The sequence below is a fragment of the Camelina sativa genome, chromosome 20 (genome assembly GCF_000633955.1).
Source record: "Camelina sativa cultivar DH55 chromosome 20, Cs, whole genome shotgun sequence".
NCBI lineage: Eukaryota > Viridiplantae > Streptophyta > Magnoliopsida > Brassicales > Brassicaceae > Camelina > Camelina sativa.
Genome location: NC_025704.1, coordinates 14,743,520 through 14,762,430, shown reverse-complemented (window position 1 = coordinate 14,762,430; position 18,911 = coordinate 14,743,520). Strand labels below are relative to the sequence as shown.

General features: G+C 36.3%; 5 protein-coding genes across 6 annotated transcripts; 2 read left to right on the top strand and 3 right to left on the bottom strand.

The window, feature by feature from the left end:
• On the top strand, positions 78-2,046 carry LOC104770836 (probable 6-phosphogluconolactonase 5, chloroplastic). Its single transcript, XM_010495294.2, has 3 exons — positions 78-553; positions 1,019-1,154; positions 1,405-2,046. Exons 1-3 carry the CDS (start codon positions 165-167, stop codon positions 1,861-1,863), a joined length of 984 nt encoding a protein of 327 aa, XP_010493596.1. The 5' UTR covers positions 78-164; the 3' UTR covers positions 1,864-2,046.
• On the top strand, positions 2,610-5,740 carry LOC104770835 (GTPase-activating protein gyp7). Its single transcript, XM_010495292.2, has 5 exons — positions 2,610-3,075; positions 3,524-3,659; positions 3,748-3,797; positions 4,081-4,134; positions 4,225-5,740. Exons 1-5 carry the CDS (start codon positions 2,921-2,923, stop codon positions 5,429-5,431), a joined length of 1,602 nt encoding a protein of 533 aa, XP_010493594.1. The 5' UTR covers positions 2,610-2,920; the 3' UTR covers positions 5,432-5,740.
• On the bottom strand, positions 5,716-8,879 carry LOC104770834 (metal-nicotianamine transporter YSL2). Of its 2 annotated transcripts, none has more exons than XM_010495291.2 (7): positions 8,085-8,879; positions 7,834-8,006; positions 7,649-7,746; positions 7,428-7,562; positions 7,144-7,333; positions 6,933-7,050; positions 5,716-6,839 (listed from the first exon to the last, which is right to left on the bottom strand). In XM_010495291.2, exons 1-7 carry the CDS (start codon positions 8,425-8,427, stop codon positions 5,899-5,901), a joined length of 1,998 nt encoding a protein of 665 aa, XP_010493593.1. In that variant the 5' UTR covers positions 8,428-8,879; the 3' UTR covers positions 5,716-5,898. The 2 variants fall into 2 exon arrangements, with proteins under 2 accessions (XP_010493593.1, XP_010493592.1); XM_010495290.2 differs by having other exon boundaries at positions 5,716-6,845; positions 8,085-8,876.
• On the bottom strand, positions 12,616-13,188 carry LOC104772529. The gene has a single exon (XM_010497130.1). The coding sequence runs from the start codon at positions 13,186-13,188 to the stop codon at positions 12,616-12,618; it is 573 nt and encodes a 190-aa protein (XP_010495432.1).
• On the bottom strand, positions 14,789-18,445 carry LOC104770833 (serine/threonine-protein kinase/endoribonuclease IRE1b). Its single transcript, XM_010495289.1, has 6 exons — positions 18,066-18,445; positions 17,523-17,769; positions 16,035-17,422; positions 15,782-15,954; positions 15,442-15,688; positions 14,789-15,367 (listed from the first exon to the last, which is right to left on the bottom strand). The coding sequence occupies exons 1-6, from the start codon at positions 18,194-18,196 to the stop codon at positions 14,917-14,919; spliced, it is 2,637 nt and encodes an 878-aa protein (XP_010493591.1). The 5' UTR covers positions 18,197-18,445; the 3' UTR covers positions 14,789-14,916.

The window sequence follows — 18,911 nt, the reverse complement described above, 5'->3', positions numbered from 1 at the left end:
CTGAAGCGAAACGGTGGTCGTGTCGTGGTCCTTTAGCATAATCTCTGTTTGGCACTTGTTTGGTCGGACGGAGAAGGCTCTTTAATCCACTTGTACTACTAACTCCACGAAGTCAAAGTTGCACACTTTCACTACAAAGTCGAGACCTTTTTTATTTGTTTACGATGGCTACTTCGTCTTGTTGTTCCCTTCGCTCGATTCTATTCTCATCGCCCACCAACCTCCGTTCTAATTATTCTCTCCCCAAGTATCATCTCACTTGCTCTCCTTTTTCTTCTTCTACCGCGTCTCGTTTCGAATCGTACTCTGTTTCATCGATCGGAACTGGATCTACTAGCCGGAAATTATCTCATACTCGGAGAAAGGTACTGGAGGTGAGAAGCATGGCTACGACGACGGCGGAGGAGAAGAAAAGAGTTGAGATTTATGATCTCGAGGAGAATTTGGCGGTTGATTTGGCAAAATTCACAGCTGATCTCTCCGATAAGTTTTGTAAAGAGAGAGGCGCTTTCACTGTCGTTGTCTCTGGTGGCTCTCTCATCAAATCGCTCAGGTGTGTGTTCTTTATCTTTCTTTCGATTTGAAAACCATGATAATTTTTTTGGCTTGTGAAGATTTGATTTGGGATTTAGGGTGTTGTAAAGTCTTTAATTTTTAGGGTTTAAACATCTGCAAATTTTGAATTTGAATGGGGCTTGTGAATGGGATTCCAAGTAACTAGGTTTTGTTTGATCTCAGTCTCATGGATACTACTATGAATGTTCGATTAATGAACCTAATGTTTTATTTGTATCGTTTGAGTATTGGTGTTTATCATCATTCATTCATTATTGGTGTTGAAGATGATGTATGACTGTTCTTGGTTTGTTTTGCAATTTGTGATTCTCTTAGTTTTCTATTGAGTTATGGTTCTATTCAATTCATGGTTGATCAAGAACATAGCTTTTCATATCTTTGACTTACTTTCTTGATAGTGTTTTGTTTTATCTAATGAAAATGCTTTGCTCAAACTTTCCAGGAAATTAGTTGAATCTCCTTATGCTGATTCGATCGATTGGGCGAGGTGGCATTTCTTCTGGGTTGACGAGAGGGTTGTGCCAAAGGATCACGACGACAGCAACTACAAGCTAGCTTATGATGGTTTTCTATCCAAGGTATTTGAACTTTCTCTGTCCCCTTCATTGTTGGTCTCACATGTTCATTAAAGGTTTCTCGATACATCCTTGTAACTCGCATAGTTATCTTCATTTCTTTTTTCTATAGAATTGTTGTAGTGGTTGTTGAGACTCAGTGTGTATAGAGTGCACGTTGAATCACATAACTCTTGATTCAAACGTTTTAAATGACTGAAACATATATGATTATAGTAACTTTTTCAACGAACTGATGATAAGAGCTCTTCAGGTTCCAATTCCAGCTGGAAACGTATATGCAATCAACGAATCACTATCCGCCGAGGCTGCAGCGGATGATTACGAGACCTGTCTCAAACATTTGGTGAAGACTAATATCCTCCGCGTATCTGAAACAACCGGCTTCCCCGAATTTGATCTCATGCTTCTCGGTATGGGACCTGATGGCCACGTAGCATCCTTATTCCCTGGACATGGTCTCTGCAACGAGAACAAGAAATGGGTAGTTTCAATCACCGATTCTCCAAAACCTCCGTCTGAAAGAATCACCTTCACATTCCCCGTGATCAACTCCTCTGCACATGTAGCTCTAGTCGTTTGCGGTTCTGGCAAAGCTGAAGCCGTGCAGGCAGCTCTGAAAAAGACTGGGACTGTCCCACCTGCGGGTTCTGTCTCTGCTGAAGAGGAGCTGGTTTGGTTTCTTGATAAACCAGCATCTTCCAAGCTCTAAGTCGTAATGTTTTCCATTTCATTTCACTTACCAATGTGACTACTCCTCCAGTTTGGTTTTTTGGATTGTTAGGTCGAGTGGTTTAACTCGCGGACTCTCTCTATCTGGGAAGAGATTGTTGTAATAAAAGTGTACTTTTGACATTGTGAAATAATGAATCAAATCAAAATATATCAGAACCAACATTCTCTATCCAATGGTTGTTTTGAGACCGTTGAGTCATTTTGGTATAGTGCAGCCCGAGATATGAGTGTGTTAACTTAAAACAAGATAGTAATTGTGGACCTTGTGGTGAGTGAGTAAGATATTTATTTCCTAAATTGAAGCATGTATTAATATTAATTTACAGAAACTAGAAAACACGTTGGGCATTAAAAGAGATGAGATTCTGGTTCATCTATTCTTAATGTAGGGAATATAAAAGGTATGTGATTCATATGAGATTTTTGATTGTTGACTGAAAAGGACTTATAGTTGGAAACATATATGGGTATAGGTTGACATATTTACTAAGAAATTTAATTTAGTTGGACTATATAATTACTAAAACCAAATCATCTTTAGATACATTTATTACTGTGACTGTGAATATAATTAAAGAGGAAAGAAATAAATAAAGAAAAAGGACTAAATGTGTAATAAAAATTGAGCATTTCACTCCCTCTACGTAGTGGTGGTGGTGGTGGTAACGAACTTTGTATATAAAAAAGCCAAAGGAATAGGCTTTAAGGCTTCCAACATTGATTGAGAGTATATGACCTTCTCTTTACTCCCCCCATTTTGACTTCCCCCCTCTCTTTCAGATTCTAGAGAGAGAGAGAGAGAGAGAGAGCGCAAAAGAAAATAAAAATCCAAACTTTATACAGAGAAGGAGGCGGAAGCTAGTTCTTCTTCTTCAACGACGCGGCTGACAAGGAGGAGGAGGAGGTCGTATGGTTTTCGCCGGAGTTTTGGGATCAAATCTGTTGCTGATTCGTACGGGGCATTTTCTGATCTTTGAACCCTTGAATTGAGGAAGAGGAAGATAGAGAGAGAGAGAGAGAGGAGTCTGGGTTCGATGAAAGCACTTAGAAGAATTCAAACGAAGTCTTCGTTTCCTATTCCTTCTTCCCCGTCTTCTCCGTGGACTCATTTGCGTTCTGCTTTCGTCCTTGTTACTTCTTCTTCTTCTCCTGCTTCTTGTTCTTCTTCTTCTTCTTCTTCTTCTGATCCGTGAGTCTCCTTTTCATCTCTCTCTCTCTCTCTATATATATATATATATATATCTATCATTCTGAGTTTGATTTGATTGGGAATGTGTTTCTTTGAATGCTGAGATTTTTGTTAGTTCTTTCGCAGTGGTTTAGATGATATTTTTGATTGCTTGTTGATAGAGAAAAGAATCTTATCTAGAATTTAGTACATTGCTTCTAAGTGTTGTTGTCTTTATTACAGGATCAATGGTTGGATTTGTTTTTTTTTACTTTTGTCCTAATGAACCCATTCAGTTATTTTCCACATATAGGATCTCAACACTATCTTGCTCCTTATCTATGTTTGTGAGCTTTTGAAAGTGTAGTGTTGTTCTATATATCAACATGTCTTTATTTATGTTCCATGGTTTATATTGTATCAGAACAAGCAGGCATTTTTCTGAAACTATTTCATTTTCTGTTTTCAGGCACCGACTCAAATCGCCCTGGTCTCGAAGAAAACGAAAGAAACCTCTCACACTTCGCCGGTGGAAAAAACTTTTCACCCCTGAGGGTAGACTTCGGAATGGGGGAGTAGATCTGTTGAAGAAAGTCCGGAGTAGAGTGAGTCAAAGCTTTGTCAGTATAGTGAAGTTTTTCAGTGATTTACAAATGTTTTTGGAGTTATTCATTTTCTTATATCTTCTTGTAGGGCATTGATCCTAGCATTCGGTCGGAAGTGTGGCCGTTCCTTCTTGGAGTGTAAGTATATATATATTCAAACTCTATTAGTTGTCGCACTTGTGGTAGTTTATTTGTTTATACTCTACTTGTGTTGCTTGTGATGTGTTGAAATCAAAGGACATTGTCTCATTGTCTGGTTATAACGTGAAATTTGGGTGGCAAATATTGCACATTTTGACTGATTTGTTAAGAAAGCATCATCACTTATGTCACGACGACACACTTATATATATACTCACAGAACCATTTTTCTCTTGCTTCACATCCCTCACCATTGTTTATTTTCTTCTCTACAAAACAGGTGTGATTTGAATAGTTCCGAAGAAGAGAGAGGTGCTACAAGAACTTGGAGAAGGTGAGAAACAGATGACTCATCGTTGGAAGATCTTTTCATATCTTTTGTTAATTTTTGACTTGATTTTGCTTAACCTTACTACAATTGCAGAAAAGTATATGAGAGACTACGCAGACAGTGCAAAAGGCTTCAAAGACAAAACAGTGGGACTTTTAAGTTAAACAAGATCAAGAAAACTACTCAAGACGGGCGTGATAGTTGTTGGTCACTGGCGCAAGACTCTGACAGTTCATGTTCTGATGATGATGCTTGCAGCGACCACAAGTCTCTCTCTAGCGACAAAGACAATACGGAAGATAATGGTTACATGAGTGATGTCTCATGTAAGCTTGATAGAGACTACACTGGCTCGAGACAACTGAATTCTGAGTCCTCAGACTCAGATTCTTCAGATGAGAATGAGTCTATTCAGCTTGTTCCCTCTTCTGAAGGGAAGGATGAAAATCATACTTCTTCATCCAGCATATTCATTTCTCGTACCAAAGAGGATTTTGTGACTTGGCAGCGTATTATTCGTCTTGACGCTCTTCGTGCTGATACAGAGTGGACTCCATATTCCTCATCCCAAGCTATGGTATCAGAGAATAGGGCACGTCGAGCTGCTGACGCAGTTGTTTTAAAGGACTACAATCATTTGGAACCTTCAAAAATATTTCACGCTGCAAGACTTGTTGCTGTCCTTGAAGCCTATGCTTTATATGACCCTGAAATTGGATATTGCCAAGGAATGAGTGACCTTCTTTCCCCTATACTCTCTGTCATACCTGATGACTACGAAGCATTTTGGTGTTTCGTTGGGTTCATGAAGAAGGCTCGTCAGAATTTCAGACTTGATGAGGTTGGGATCACAAGGCAACTCAACATAGTCTCAAAGATTATCAAATCCAAAGACTCACAGCTATACAAGCATCTTGAGAAAGTCAAGGCTGAAGACTGTTTCTTTGTTTACAGAATGGTTCTTGTGATGTTTAGAAGGGAGCTGACTCTGGACCAAACGCTGCATCTCTGGGAAGTGATTTGGGCAGACCAAGCTGCAATAAGAGCTGGCATGGGGAAATCTTCCTGGAGTCGTCGCATAAAGCATCGAGCCCCTCCTACAGACGATTTGTTGCTATATGCAGTAGCGGCTTCAGTTCTGCAGAGGAGGAAACTCATAATAGAAAAGTACAGTAGCATGGAGGAGATTCTCCGGGAGTGCCACAATATGGTAGGGAAACTAGACGTGTGGAAGCTCTTAGACGATGCACATGACCTTATTGCTACCCTCCATACCAAGATTGAACACTCCATCCCATAATCCTTTACCCTGTGTACTGGCTTATCACTCCCTGGTGCTTGGGACGCAACTGTGATATACTTGTTCATGGCAAGCCGTAAAAGAATAGACTCAGGGATTTGATTTACCGCTATGTAGCTATCTAAATCCATGTTTAACATATCAAGACCAGAATCAATGTAGTCATGATTTGTGTGGTGTGTTGTGAAACTTTCAGAAGTGAGTTTCTCTGACTCCATTTTCAGTTTTGTATATGAAACAATTTTTTTTGTGCCGGGAAAGAGAATCTTCCGCCGGTAAAAGAATAAACCAACTCTCTCATTCTGTTCATTCTTATTCAAAAATTATTAATTATATTGTTGTATTAAGACATATCTATATATGAGGTTTAGTTCCTCTTTTAACTGTCTACTCCTAATCTAACCATATCTAGAATACATTTCTCCGGCAATGAGTTCGGGTTTTTGTCTGTAAAAATCTCAGATGCCTTAATGAGCTGCAGTGAAGTTCATACACATAGGTGGTTTAACCTTAGCCAGAGCCAGCAAAGAAGAAGGCAGAATCCAGAGACCATCACCACATATCAAACCTGATGCAACAGCCGGAACCATCACATCTGCCTTCTTACGGTTCACCTTATTCCAAACATATACCACTAAGCTCCCAATACACATATCGATTGCGAACGACCCGCCCACCAGGAACGGTACAGCCATTGCCATCGGGAGTGGGATCCATTTCCCTGGCCTCTCTGGCAAGAAGTCTCTTGCCAGGTTGGCAACAACCGCAAATGCAAAGAACCCGTAGCAAAGCTCAAGGCAATGGTCGGGGAGAGCCGAGAGACCTTGAACACCGAGGATTGCCATGTTTCTGTATATGATAGCATAAGGAGCCTTGTACTCACCGTCCGGGTTTCCAACGTCAAAGGCCTTGTAGAAGAGAAAGAAGGTAAGCGGCGCAACCACGCAACCTATGGCTGTCCCGATGGCTTGCGCAACAAGCATCGAGCGTGGCGAAGTTTGCGTTAGATGTCCTGTCTTGAAATCGTGCATCAGGTCAGCCGAGACAGAAACAATTGATTTGATGAGACCACAAGCAACCATTCCAGCCACCACGCCGTCGTGTTTTCCAGCTAATGCCGCCATCACAAAGAGTGCCGCTTTACCGTAGTTGTAAGCCATGTTCATATCGGTTAAGCCAGCACCATATGCGTTACAGAAGCTGAGAGACGGAGCAAGAAGGTAAGCTACGAGAACGAAGTACCATTTCAACTGAGGGAACATCAGAGGGATGGCAATGATGGAGACAATGGAGAAGAATAAGTATCCAGCACAAGCCATCCATAGTGGGATACTCTCTCGAACGAATACTTCATTCTCTCGTTTCAGGTTATCAGATTCTTTTGTACCATCTTCTGGAACTTCTACCGCTGCAACTGCAATCAATCTTGGTTATATATACTTTTAACATTGAAACAAATACAAAACAGAGTTAGGTAGGATCTTTCCACAGTTAAACTTACATGTGTTGACGCTGTTGGTTTTAGAGAGTCTAGAGTGAAAGCTTCTCCCAGTGAAGAAAAGAATCTTGAGAAAGTTATAAAGCCCATCTCCTAATATCAATGCAATGCATATAAACACCTAATAACAACACAACAAAAAAAACAAAACTTATCACATCTTTTTGCTACCACAGCTCGCAAAGTATATAAAACTAGTATGACAAAATCAGACCTTATAGCCATTTAAGCTCTTCATGCTACTCTCTGGCAGTGTTGCAGGGAACCATTCACCTTTAAGCCGGGCTATGAGAGGCCACATTATTCCCCACGAAAGGATCGCTCCAAAGAGCAACGATAGATTCACCAAATGTGAACAAATCATCCCAGCTCCAACATACGTCATACTGAAGTCAAAGAAGAATCTGTATCCCCCCAAAAAAGATAAAAGCACTCGTCAATCAAACTTGTTTTAAACTAAAGCTTGAAAAGGTTATAACAAAAACAGAGGAAACTCACGATTTTTTCCAAGCTTGTAAACCAAATGTAGGGAACTGAGAGAATCCACATCCGTCACCACCTGAATAGAACCATCCAAAGAATGCCCAAAAGAAACTCAATCCAAACGAATTGATAAACCCACGAATCTGTTTCCTGTATCAAAAACGACTAAGATATCAATATATACATATCCAATCCAATCCATGAACAAGTAAAGAAAAACCAAGATTCAAACATACTTGGCTGTCTTGTCTCCTTTGTTAGTATGAAACCCATTAATAAGAACAGCTGTTGCTGTTCCACTCGGATACGTTAGCTTGTAGTCTATAATCATCACCTGTTATTCACATCAATTTCATCCTCAGTAATCACACCACTGAATTCAAAATTTTACTCTGTTTCATAATTTTCTAAAAATCATTACCTTACGAAGAGGGACTAATACAACAAGTCCAATGAAGCTAGTAACAAAAAGGAATGAGGTCATCCATCCAACACCAGGCTCTTTTATACCACGAGGATTGTTTCCTTCTGTATTTGCTCCCGTAAGCTCATACGTTCGTCTATTTAAACCAAGCAGGTACGATGCAAACCCACCTATGTGATATATGGAAACTTAGTTACGTCACATTATTCCAATATGTGCAGACTCTTATTGTGTGTGTGAATTTATACCTGCAAGAGAGATGCTGTAACATGCAACGGCACAAGTCTGAGCAATAGTGTTCTCTTGACGTGTGAATGGAGTAGTAACGATTCCTGCTTTTTGGAGAACTTTGGTCCAGGATTTGAGAAAGACAAAAGCCAAGAGAGCTGATGAGATGTTGAGATTTGGGACGAGTCCTGTCGTTAGGTTCAGCTTCAGACAGATCACGCTGTAGACAATCCCTATCAACAAACTCGCGACGATGGATCGAACCGTGATCTGTTTCCTCCATGGCGGTGGTTTTCTCGAATCTATCGATACGTCTTCTTCAAATTGACTCTGTTCTCTCTCAACAACCCTCTCGTTCTCCATTTGAAGAAATTAACACGAATCTGAAAAAATAACCTAAATCTGATTATTGGTTACTTCTTTTACAAGGAAACAAGGCTTTGATCCGGCGATTGGTGGAAAATATGCGAATCTCGTCGAGAATCGAATGATTCGTAGAGTCAAGATCGAAGAAGAAGGAAGAAGAAGAAGAAGAGAGGATCGCATATTAGTGATGTTGGATTGAGAAATTTTTATAGAAGAGAAATGAAGGGAGAGAGAGAGAGAGAGAGAGAGAGAAAGTGTACTGCAAAGAAGTACAAATTAGGGTTTCTATATTTATTATGGAAGTACAGATTTTGTAATTCAGATTCAAAGTTTCTTAAAAAACAAAACCAAATGGCAAATACTATGAAAGGAACACGCGTTTTGCAGTTAAAAGACAGAGCGGGAGATACATACAAGGTTGTTGGTCTGAAAACTCACTAACCCTGCATTTTTTTTTTTAATTTTATGTAAAAAAGAGAAGAATAGAAGAATAAGAAGAGATGGTGGTAGTACAACAAATCTTGTAAAGTTGGTTTTAGTTTTGTTATATAAAAATAGGTAAAAAATTGGAGTCCCTTGAAAGTGTCGCCAAGTGTTGTCACAAAGAGCACTGACTTTTATGAAAAGAGTGGATTGGGTTGCGTTAGGTGGTGTTGCATATGTTTGACTTCCGACTTCAGGTTACTACTACCTGATGTCCTGATATGTCCCTCCCAATGTTGATGTGTTGTCAGCTTCTATTCCCATCTATATTAAAAAATTTCAACCATATGCCGTTAAGTTATTCCAATTCCCATCAATTTGTTAAATAAATAAAAAGAGACGCTATCTATCATATTTTCTTTTGATTCGGACAAGAAATGATGAATTCAATTACAATTTAAAGTTGTAGAACAGCACTCTTACTACTTCTGAGATTATTATTGTTATAATAGAATTGTTGTTTACAGATTAGAGATTTTCTGTTTGTCTAGTTAATTAATTCATATCGATTACGTATTAAACTTTTAAAAGTATTAAATTTATTTTGGGATGTATAAGTTTAGGATTACGATTACGTACAAATGAGATTCAGTTTGAGATGTATAACTGTATAAGTTAGGAGTGAAACCAAATTATGACTTGCACACTTCACTTTCCAGTTACTTAATTACTAACCAACTTCCATTATCTGTATCATCCGAATGAGTAATTGTAACAAATAATGTCATAAATTAAAGTTTTACTTTAAGCATCAACATACGTATAAAGTATAAACCATTCCACTTTTTTTAGATATGATACTGTATCTTATTATATAAAGTTGAGTTTTGAAAGTTAGTCATTAACAAGATTTTGATATGTGTCAAGTTATCAATCTCAGATTTTGACATGTGTAAAAGTTAATATTTAATAGAAGAAATTTGATTACAATAAAAATAAAATATTTTGTTTAAGAAAATATTAATAATATAAAAAGATAAAACATTAATATTGTAAAAAGATAATTATCAAAATTACAGAATTTATTAAAAATACTAAGTTTTTTAATAATTATTATAAGGAGATTATATATATATATATAGTTCATAAAATTCAAAATTATAAATTATGTACTTATTTTTAATTTTAAGTTATTAGTTCTACAAAAAAATAGAAAAAGGATTAAGGAAAATATACAATTAATTATTAATTCTAAATTTTGTCAGTATTCACTTCTATATAAACATAGATTGTTTCATATTTAAATAATTTATTCAAAAACACGCTTTCAACTTTGTTTAATTGAAAATTTTTTTTAATGGGAAGGTAAATTTTTCTTATTTTTTTTATACCAAACTTTTCTCCTATTTTTTTCATTTTTCAGTTGGGAATAGGTAAGATTAATAAGTTGACCCAAAAAAAACAAATTAATATATGCGTCTTCTTTTCCTTATAATGTATTTCAAAATTTATTGTAGTATATTTAGATTGTTTTATTTAATTTATATTTTCATCTTTGAATAATTTTCTATTGTTTCTTTAATTATGTCAAATTATTCTTTATCCAAAATTTTCAACCTTGATTGGTTGATCACAAACCCTTTTTTTTTTTTGCAAACATAATTGTTACCATTATTCATTCAATCCCAAAGGAGATAATGAGTAGAAGTTCATCAACCTAATAGATAGATAAAATAGGCTAATCAAACACAAGCTTACAACAAACATAGATAAATAGATTAAAAAAACATAATTTGTTGTTGATATATCCATAGGAGCTCAAAAACATTGACACCCTGGTTTGCAGAAAGGTGTAAAAGAATTGATTTGGACACATATGTCACCAAAATGCACTTATTTTTCGCTCATGGGTCCTGAGAGAACTTCATAATGGGTGACTTTCCCGATTGTCGGAACTGTGCGAGTGAAAACAAAACGCATGAAAAGATCATCTGTTGATTTGTAGGGTCGGTAAACAAGTTTTTAAAGCCTCCTAGACGTAACAAACCGATCATCGAATATGAATGGGTTCATGGGCTGGGAATAGATGTAGGACCCACTTAGGAAGGTGGACCCATGGACTGAGAGTGCACATGAACTCACTAAGCAAGGTGGCGGTTGAGGCGTTACAGAGACAGAGGCTACATCATAGTGTGTCAAAGAAACTTCCATGAATACATTGGGAAATTTAACATTAGTTACAATCAAAAGATTTTTTGTGACGTTAGAAAAAGGTTTTTACTTTAATTGGCTGTCGGAGCAAGCCATTTTGAGATAGCAAAAAAACGTGAACATGTTCTCTCTACACAGGAAGAGGGCAGAGCCGAGGTTCTCTCTGTGGTGGAGAAGGTTGGACACACAAGATTATCTCCCCAAGAGACGAAGGTGGAGGAGGTTGGACGCAAGATTATCTCCCTAAGGAAGGAAAGCGGAGCCAAGGTTCTCTCCATGGTGGAGTAGGTTGGACGCAAGGTTCTCTCCATAAGGGATGAGTGTCATACATTATTGTGATGATACATGATTAGTATATTATGTAATATATTTTTTATTCAAAATATTTTTTGAGCCAACAATTTTAGTAATTAAAAAACTATGCAGAAGTGAAAATAAAAAAGTTGGCTAAATGTGTTCATATAGACATTTTCAAGATGGTGATAAAGAATATATTTGTAACATAAAATATATTTAAGTATAAAAAAATACACTTTTAATAGTAACATACATAAAATATTTGTAAATGGATATAAATCAATGTATTATAACAAAAATAAAATTTATAGATAACTTACAACAAATTTTAATATATTTATAAAATTTTAATTTAATTTATAAAATTTTAAACCCGCACATTGAGCGGATACTCATCTAGTGTATATATAGTCTATATCGTATTGCAGACTTGCAGTCTATAATAAATTAATAAATGATTTGATTTTTTTTCACAACGTTTTTCTTGCTCACTCGATTCAACCACTTTTGTCCTCTTCATTTTCATGATAAGCAACCCTCAAACCAATTCCTTACAACATACCATATAAAGAACTAATTAAGCCCCTATTGCTGGATTAAAACTAAAATATTGATAAAATATAGACATCGAAAATTAAAGAATATTATGTTTGAAATTTTTAAACAAAAAAATAATAGAAGTTTCTCTATCTAATGTTTTCGTTTGTTAATATACTTAGAAAGTCCAAAACGATGATACGTTTAAAATTAAAACTATTAAACATTCTAAATATTTCGATTTTTTTCCCAAATAAATTACTTGTAGTCGACGTTAATGGTATAGCTAACGTTTGTTCATTTTGGTCTTGTACACAATAAAATTTAATGGAATGTGCAATTGTTTCTATCAAAAGATATAAAAAAAGTTATCTGTTGGTAAAGTCCCAATCAGAGTGCAAAGAACAACGACACAAGAGATTTGTTTGGTAGTTAAGACTACCTATTTTTTGGCTTTTCATTAATTTATATAGGAAAGGAAATAACAACTCGGGATTATCCAATCTCTAAACAAAAGGAATGGAAAATTACAAAATATGCGAGACATATCACAGAGAGATAAATGAAAAGTGGATTCTCCTCTAATTGGAGGACACCAATTCGTAACGACTCAAACAACATACTTCGGATTGGGCCTTTCTACTCGCACAGGCCTTGGCTCACGCTCCATGAAACCTGGCCTATCATCTGTAAAATTAAAATCAAAACGGGATTTTTCTAACAGGGGTCGCGGTTGTAGGAAGAGCAAAGGATCTGGCCTGAAATGGAGGCAGTCATCGCCATCAACCTCGCATAATAGTTGGCTGCTACAAACGGAGTCCGCCGAAAGAAGTTAGTCCTCTTAACACACACCTCAATATACCTAAGTGCTTGTTTCTGCTGTGCCTTCATTGCCACGTAATCACGTTCATACATGGACGCATAAGCACTCTGAAGACGAGAAACCACGGCGTTGTACGCGATCTTGCAAGCGGAGAAAACAGCTTTGTCCCGAGAATCTGTTGTATTTGGGAGAAGATAGTCTTGGATATGAGAAACCGTCTCCATAGCATAGGTCAGAGCTCTTTTTGTCGTTACTTTCGTTATGGTCTCGATATCTGTATGGGACGAGTCGAGCTGTGACGTGACAATCGATTCACACTCATTGAAGTTGACTGTTTGGCTACAGATTATGTCGATTACAGACTTTGTTGGCCGCTCAGGATCCACTGTTGAGGAAGAAGGTAAATGTGAAATCAAGATCGTCACAAGAGTAGTAATGATCAGATTCGTATTCATATTGAGAGCCATTTTGGTGTGTGGTATATATATGTGCTTAAGAAACCATACAAAAAGCTTGTAAATTTATACTCAGATTACTTTACATTTTGAGTGTGATAACTTAAATTGAAATCAGTAATACTAACGTTCAAGTTATACTTTATTAATTTTCTTATCTATAGAAACAATTTGCATAAATTTGAAACAATAAATTACGGTCAATGGTACTTGACCAAAAAAAAAAGAGTTATGGTCAATGTTATTATACCAAAACCAAAAGATTCGGTCAACGATTAACTGAATCGGATTAATGTTATAAAATCCATAATTTTATTTATGATCATTTTTTATTTATGATCATTTTTTATTTATGATTTTGTGAAAAAATATGTGGTGTATCATCCCCTTTTAATAAAAGGGAAGTACACAACTTAAGTTTTGTAGACTTTTTAAAAAATATAAATGGTTACAAATGCATACTAATAGGTTATATATAAGATATACATTAATCTTGTACTCTTCATAAGATAACTCTTTATATATAGATAATAAATAATAAATCCATAAATCGTGGAGTATATAGATAATAAATAATAAATCCATAAATCGTGGAGCAAATATATCATGAAGATCATAACATAGTTATTTCAAATGATCTTCTTTTTAATAAAAGAAAAGTACATAACATAGTTTATATTATTTATATTATAATATAAAATAAAGAGAAGTACACAATATAGTTTATATTATAGTGATTAAATTATATTATTTAATTTAAAATTATAATCGCGGAGTTATTTCAAATGATCTCCTTTTTAATAAAAAGAAGTACACAATATAGTTTTTGTAGACTTTATATTTTTAATTAATTATAAATGATTACAAATAGGTTATAGATAGGTTATAGATTAATTCATATATTAATGGTTACACCTAAATATTGGGTGCAACCTTAATTGGAGATATTCCAAATTGATATATTAATGGTAATAAATAAAATCATGGATCTTTCAAACTGTATTTTTAGAAGATTTTAGTCATATATCAAGTTGTTTCCAAAGAACACAATATTAGAATTTACTTTCCACATATTTTATTGATAAACCATAACGTTCAATAAAAATTAGGACCATGCTAGAGCACAAATTGAATTTTGTTTTTATATTATAATTTTAAGACTTACAAACTCAAGCACGAGTTAAATGTTTATATACTCTAGCACGGAAGCTGCTGGACACACTCTAGCACGGAAGCTGCTGGACACACTCTAGCACGGATTAATAAATTTATATGCTCTAACACGGGTTAAAATTAACAATATAAGACTTACATAATACATTTACATTTCATGAATAATATTTACAATAAAAATTATTTGCATGAGTTGCATCCAAATAATATTATATACAATTACATATATAATATTTTAAAAATAATAAAATGTATTTCAATCCGTGCTGTAGCACGGGTCCAAATCTAGTTTATATCTAAATGCCCACACCTATTTTAAATGGTTGTTAGCTTTTAGTAGCACGACATTGTTTGCTTAATAAACTAAAATACAAATATTCGATTAAAAAGTTTAAAAAAAAAAAAACATAAATATGTGGTATTCTTAATGGCTGAAACATTATACTGTAAGTATCTAAATTACAGTAAAATTATATTTAGGAGTTACATAACGTAGCAGCAACATATTTTTACTTGATGAGATCAGGTATAACTTTATTAGTAAAAGTCTTTATCATACAAGAAGTCCTAGAATACAGTGGTCTTAGAGTACTTCAAAAAGAACTCTTCATTGTTACAGTAATTAAGTAAAACTGTATAAACCTGAATCAACAGTTTTGGGAACCTGCTTGAGAAGTAACTCTCAAACCCGTCAGGTACACTCCCCAGTAGTTCTTGTAATTCTTTAGGAAGCTCTCTATAGTGATTCAGTTTGTTCCGTATGACCCTTAACAAATCTCGGATGCTGTCAAACTTGTACCGCCTGTAACGCCCGATATTGTCTAAGAATATGCTATCCAATTTTTCGTCCCACCGCCCGTTTAATGTAACTGCTGCTGTGCTTTCGAGTGCAGCCAGGAGCTGTGAGCCTTCTTCTCGGTTTTCCAGTTCGACCCTATCGCTTGCATCCCGGAGGAAAGACAGTCTCGTGTCTGAGTTCCAGAACAATGGGTGATGCAGCACTTCTTGTGCTCTAGGTCTGCATTTTCAAATATTGAACATATAAATGCTAGTTTTGATAACAACGGTATCAACCAAAAGTGCCATTCGTACCTCAAGTTTGGATCAGGGTGCAGGAGACCAGAGAGAAGATGAACAGCTTCTGGAAGACTCTCGATCAAGAAAAGATCTTTTCGATCATTAACAACGTTTACGTCCCTCTCATAATTGTCTCCATAAGGATGCTTACCTGCAGTCATACAGAAAAAAAGAACACACCCTAAACTGAAGAGATCAACGGCTCTTGTTTGCCGTTCATTGCGAAGTTGTTCAGGTGCTTGCCACCCAGAACTTCCAGAACCTATCATTCAAAACAACAATCAAATATGAGAAGAATATATCATTTTATGTTACCATCATTACATTGTATCATCTAAGTATTCAAGTTTCTTACCAGTTGAATTTCTAGTCAGGGCACTATTGTCGGCTGGCAAGTGCTTGCTAATACCCATATCTGATAACTTTGCACATAAAGATGAGTTCTGAACAATCAATACATTTTGAGGCTTTAGATCTCGATGTACAATCCCAATATCATGCAAATGAACTAGACCAGCAATTATATCACTGTAACACAAACATACAAAGATCAGAAAGATGTGTGCAACCTTTGATTATAAGTGTCAAAGATGAGAAACTAAACAAACCTCATTAACTTCAACAAAACAGTAGATGGATATCCGTTTTCCTTCCATAGCTCAACTCCTTTGCCATTCTCGAGGATTGGGATGATCTGACTCGAATGCATACTACTTGAAGATGTTGGACTCTCAAGCAGTCCAGAGGATGCGTGGATGAGATCGTTTAAGCTACAAGCACACCGTTCTAATGAAATATAGATAAAATGTTCATCCTGGTCAACCCCATACCACCGGACAATATTTGGATGTTTGTCTGAAGCCATGAGGTTCAAAATCTCCTTCTGAGCAACTTCATGATGCGTTTGTACTAGACGCTTAACCGCTACAAGACGACCCTCATAGGATCCCTCAAGCACAACAGTCCCATTGCTCCCTTTAGCAATTTCCTTGTTGGATACACACAATTTACCAACCCTATATCCTTCGGCCAGACTATTATTGAGGCCAGGGAAAGCAGTAAGAAACCTCTTCTCATTATCTTCATTACAGGGATCTTTGTTCTCTTTCTTGTGAGCAGCCTTTATAGTCCCATTTTTCTTGGCCTTTTTCTTCTTTGGTATCACGACTGGGACTTCAGAAATTTCCTTGATCCGCATGCTCTTTCTTAACCGGCAAAAGAAAATGCCGCAAACAGAAAGCATAGTAACACAGAGGCCGAAAAGTAGGACAACCAAACCAGAAAATTTGCTAGCAAAGCCTGCCTGTTTAGTGCTTCCATCAATAACATCAGTGATCTGAGATATTACAGTCTCAGGCAAGGGAAGGGAAAGGACTTCTTCAGCCTCTTTATTGCTCGGAAGTGCTAATTGATTCCCATCTCCAGGAGCCAACTGATTAGGTTTTCTATCTTGAAATGGAAGATACAACGCCTCGTCTAGAAAACCAAGTCTCGGAAACAGTGTTTCATAGTTAACATTACGTAACTGGACCACAGGAACACTTGTAGTATACGATACCGGTAACTGGTTTTTGCCCCAAGAAGTTCTAATAGGAATACCATCTGATGAAGATAACCCACCCAGAAGTTGTACACTCTCATGATTCTGTAGTTTAGCTTCCATCTTAGCATAAGAAACACTCCACAAAACATCTCCAAACTTTGATATACATTGGATTTTAAAATCTTTCCTCTCAATATAAACCAGCTCAGGAAGATCTTCTGATTCCTTTAACCCCGGTCCAAATAGTAACGGAGCTTCTTTTGACAAAACAATAGCCTTTTCTTTATCATTTTCAACGAATGTATCAGAATATAACTCGTCCATTCTATACCTCTTAACCAATTTACCAGTCTTCCAATCTAAGAGAAACACAGATGTGTCTTTCTTACCTAAAACAATCCTATCCGTCGAAGTATACGGCAACGTTCCAATGAACTCCGAAGCATCCACTATCTAAAACAGAAAAAGATACACACTTCGTTATGATACAACTTCAGTGAGAAACTCTAATTAAAAAATGAGGTTAAGAAACATCATACGAAAAGACAGACACCTTAGTTATGCGTTTGCCTTTACGCATAGAGGAATTGTAAAGTTGCCAATTCTTATCACAATCCATGTAAAAGTCATCACCAAGAGCCGAGGCACGTTCCTCATCAGTAGTGTAATGATAATGAGGAGCTTGGTATGATGAGTATATAGGCTCATTGGTATGAAATGTCCAATCCAGTTTCTGAGAGGACATATCCACCAAAGATATAGACCCATCTACCGTAGAAAGCAATACATAATCAGATTCTCTGTAGGAAAAAAAAAACAATCTTTAGCTTTTTAAGAACAACATAGTCCAAGAAACCTAAAAATACAATCTTTAGCTTGTTAAGAACAACATAGTCCAAGAAACCTAAAAACACGGACTTTGGAAAAATAAAAATGTCAACTTTAAGACCAATTCAAATAGATGTTGACGTTCCCAAATAGATAAGGTGTAATCAAATCAAACCCATCAAATTGAAATTAGAGAGAAGAGAATGAAAGCAGCAAATGGATCGATCAATTAAAAGTTCAAACCGAAGAATCGAAAGAAGACACTAACCCATCAGGCTGAGAGATTTGATTGGAAAGGGATTTGTCATAGAACTTGGAGATTTCAGATCCCTTGAGACTGTTAGCTAATGGAGATACGAGCAGGAACAATATCAAATCAAGTAGTGCTGATCCTCTCATCGCCCTTCTTTTTTATTAGAATACCATGAAATGTTTCTTCTTGATCGAATGAATTTTTCAGCTGCACCTTGCGGGGGTTAGGGGGGTTTATGCAGATCTCAATCTACGAGAAATCGAGGATTCTCAATATTTCGGAAACGGAACAAAATCTGATATATTTTTGGGGTTTGATTGAGTTCGCAAACTGCTGTCGGAAATGTTACAAATGTCGACGGGTCTTCTAAGATTTCTTCATCTTCAAGCTCGAATATGGGATAATAACAAACGTTAACCGCTCCGGTTTAAATTTTTATTCTCGGTTCAAACTGGATATGTCAATTTAGTAATTTTGGTTCGGTACCATTCCAAATTAGCTTATCCGCTACACAGTCCGACAAACATTTAGACCAATTCTTGCTGTCTGATACTTACATTTATAACGCTGGATATGTCTGATACTCACATGTACTATATGACTCAATTGTTGTGTTACCGCTGGAGAAGATTGTCTTCAAGGTCCTTATGTGTATTATCTATACATCACTTATGGTTTTGGAAAAGGAGTTTGGGCAGTTGCTGAGTTTGGTTCATTGATGTTGTTTGGAACCATTGTTGGGGATTTAGCTAATAAAGAGTGACAACATTTTCTATAAACTTCATCATGTTTGTTTGATCGGATGAGAACTTTGTTATGTGAATACTAATGTCTTTGTGTTATTTGGTGATTCAGAGGTCG

What these genes read in the sequence shown, in the direction of transcription:
- LOC104770834 (XM_010495290.2), bottom strand. Translation starts at nt 8,427, where the DNA reads ATGGAGAACGAGAGGGTTGTTGAGAGAGAACAGAGTCAATTTGAAGAA. An exon ending in TATTAGTCCCTCTTCGTAAG is followed by an intron (nt 7,747 to 7,833) that starts GTAATGATTTTT and finishes TGTGAATAACAG; the next exon opens with GTGATGATTATAGACTACAA. An exon ending in AAAGGAGACAAGACAGCCAA is followed by an intron (nt 7,563 to 7,648) that starts GTATGTTTGAAT and finishes TTTTTGATACAG; the next exon opens with GAAACAGATTCGTGGGTTTA.
- LOC104770836 (XM_010495294.2), top strand. Translation starts at nt 165, where the DNA reads ATGGCTACTTCGTCTTGTTGTTCCCTTCGCTCGATTCTATTCTCATCG. An exon ending in TCTCTCATCAAATCGCTCAG is followed by an intron (nt 554 to 1,018) that starts GTGTGTGTTCTT and finishes CAAACTTTCCAG; the next exon opens with GAAATTAGTTGAATCTCCTT. An exon ending in ATGATGGTTTTCTATCCAAG is followed by an intron (nt 1,155 to 1,404) that starts GTATTTGAACTT and finishes AGAGCTCTTCAG; the next exon opens with GTTCCAATTCCAGCTGGAAA.
- LOC104772529 (XM_010497130.1), bottom strand. Translation starts at nt 13,188, where the DNA reads ATGGCTCTCAATATGAATACGAATCTGATCATTACTACTCTTGTGACG.
- LOC104770833 (XM_010495289.1), bottom strand. Translation starts at nt 18,196, where the DNA reads ATGAGAGGATCAGCACTACTTGATTTGATATTGTTCCTGCTCGTATCT. An exon ending in AAGGCAAACGCATAACTAAG is followed by an intron (nt 17,423 to 17,522) that starts GTGTCTGTCTTT and finishes TTTCTGTTTTAG; the next exon opens with ATAGTGGATGCTTCGGAGTT. An exon ending in CACCCTGATCCAAACTTGAG is followed by an intron (nt 15,368 to 15,441) that starts GTACGAATGGCA and finishes TTGAAAATGCAG; the next exon opens with ACCTAGAGCACAAGAAGTGC.
- LOC104770835 (XM_010495292.2), top strand. Translation starts at nt 2,921, where the DNA reads ATGAAAGCACTTAGAAGAATTCAAACGAAGTCTTCGTTTCCTATTCCT. An exon ending in TGGCCGTTCCTTCTTGGAGT is followed by an intron (nt 3,798 to 4,080) that starts GTAAGTATATAT and finishes TCTACAAAACAG; the next exon opens with GTGTGATTTGAATAGTTCCG. An exon ending in GCTACAAGAACTTGGAGAAG is followed by an intron (nt 4,135 to 4,224) that starts GTGAGAAACAGA and finishes CTACAATTGCAG; the next exon opens with AAAAGTATATGAGAGACTAC.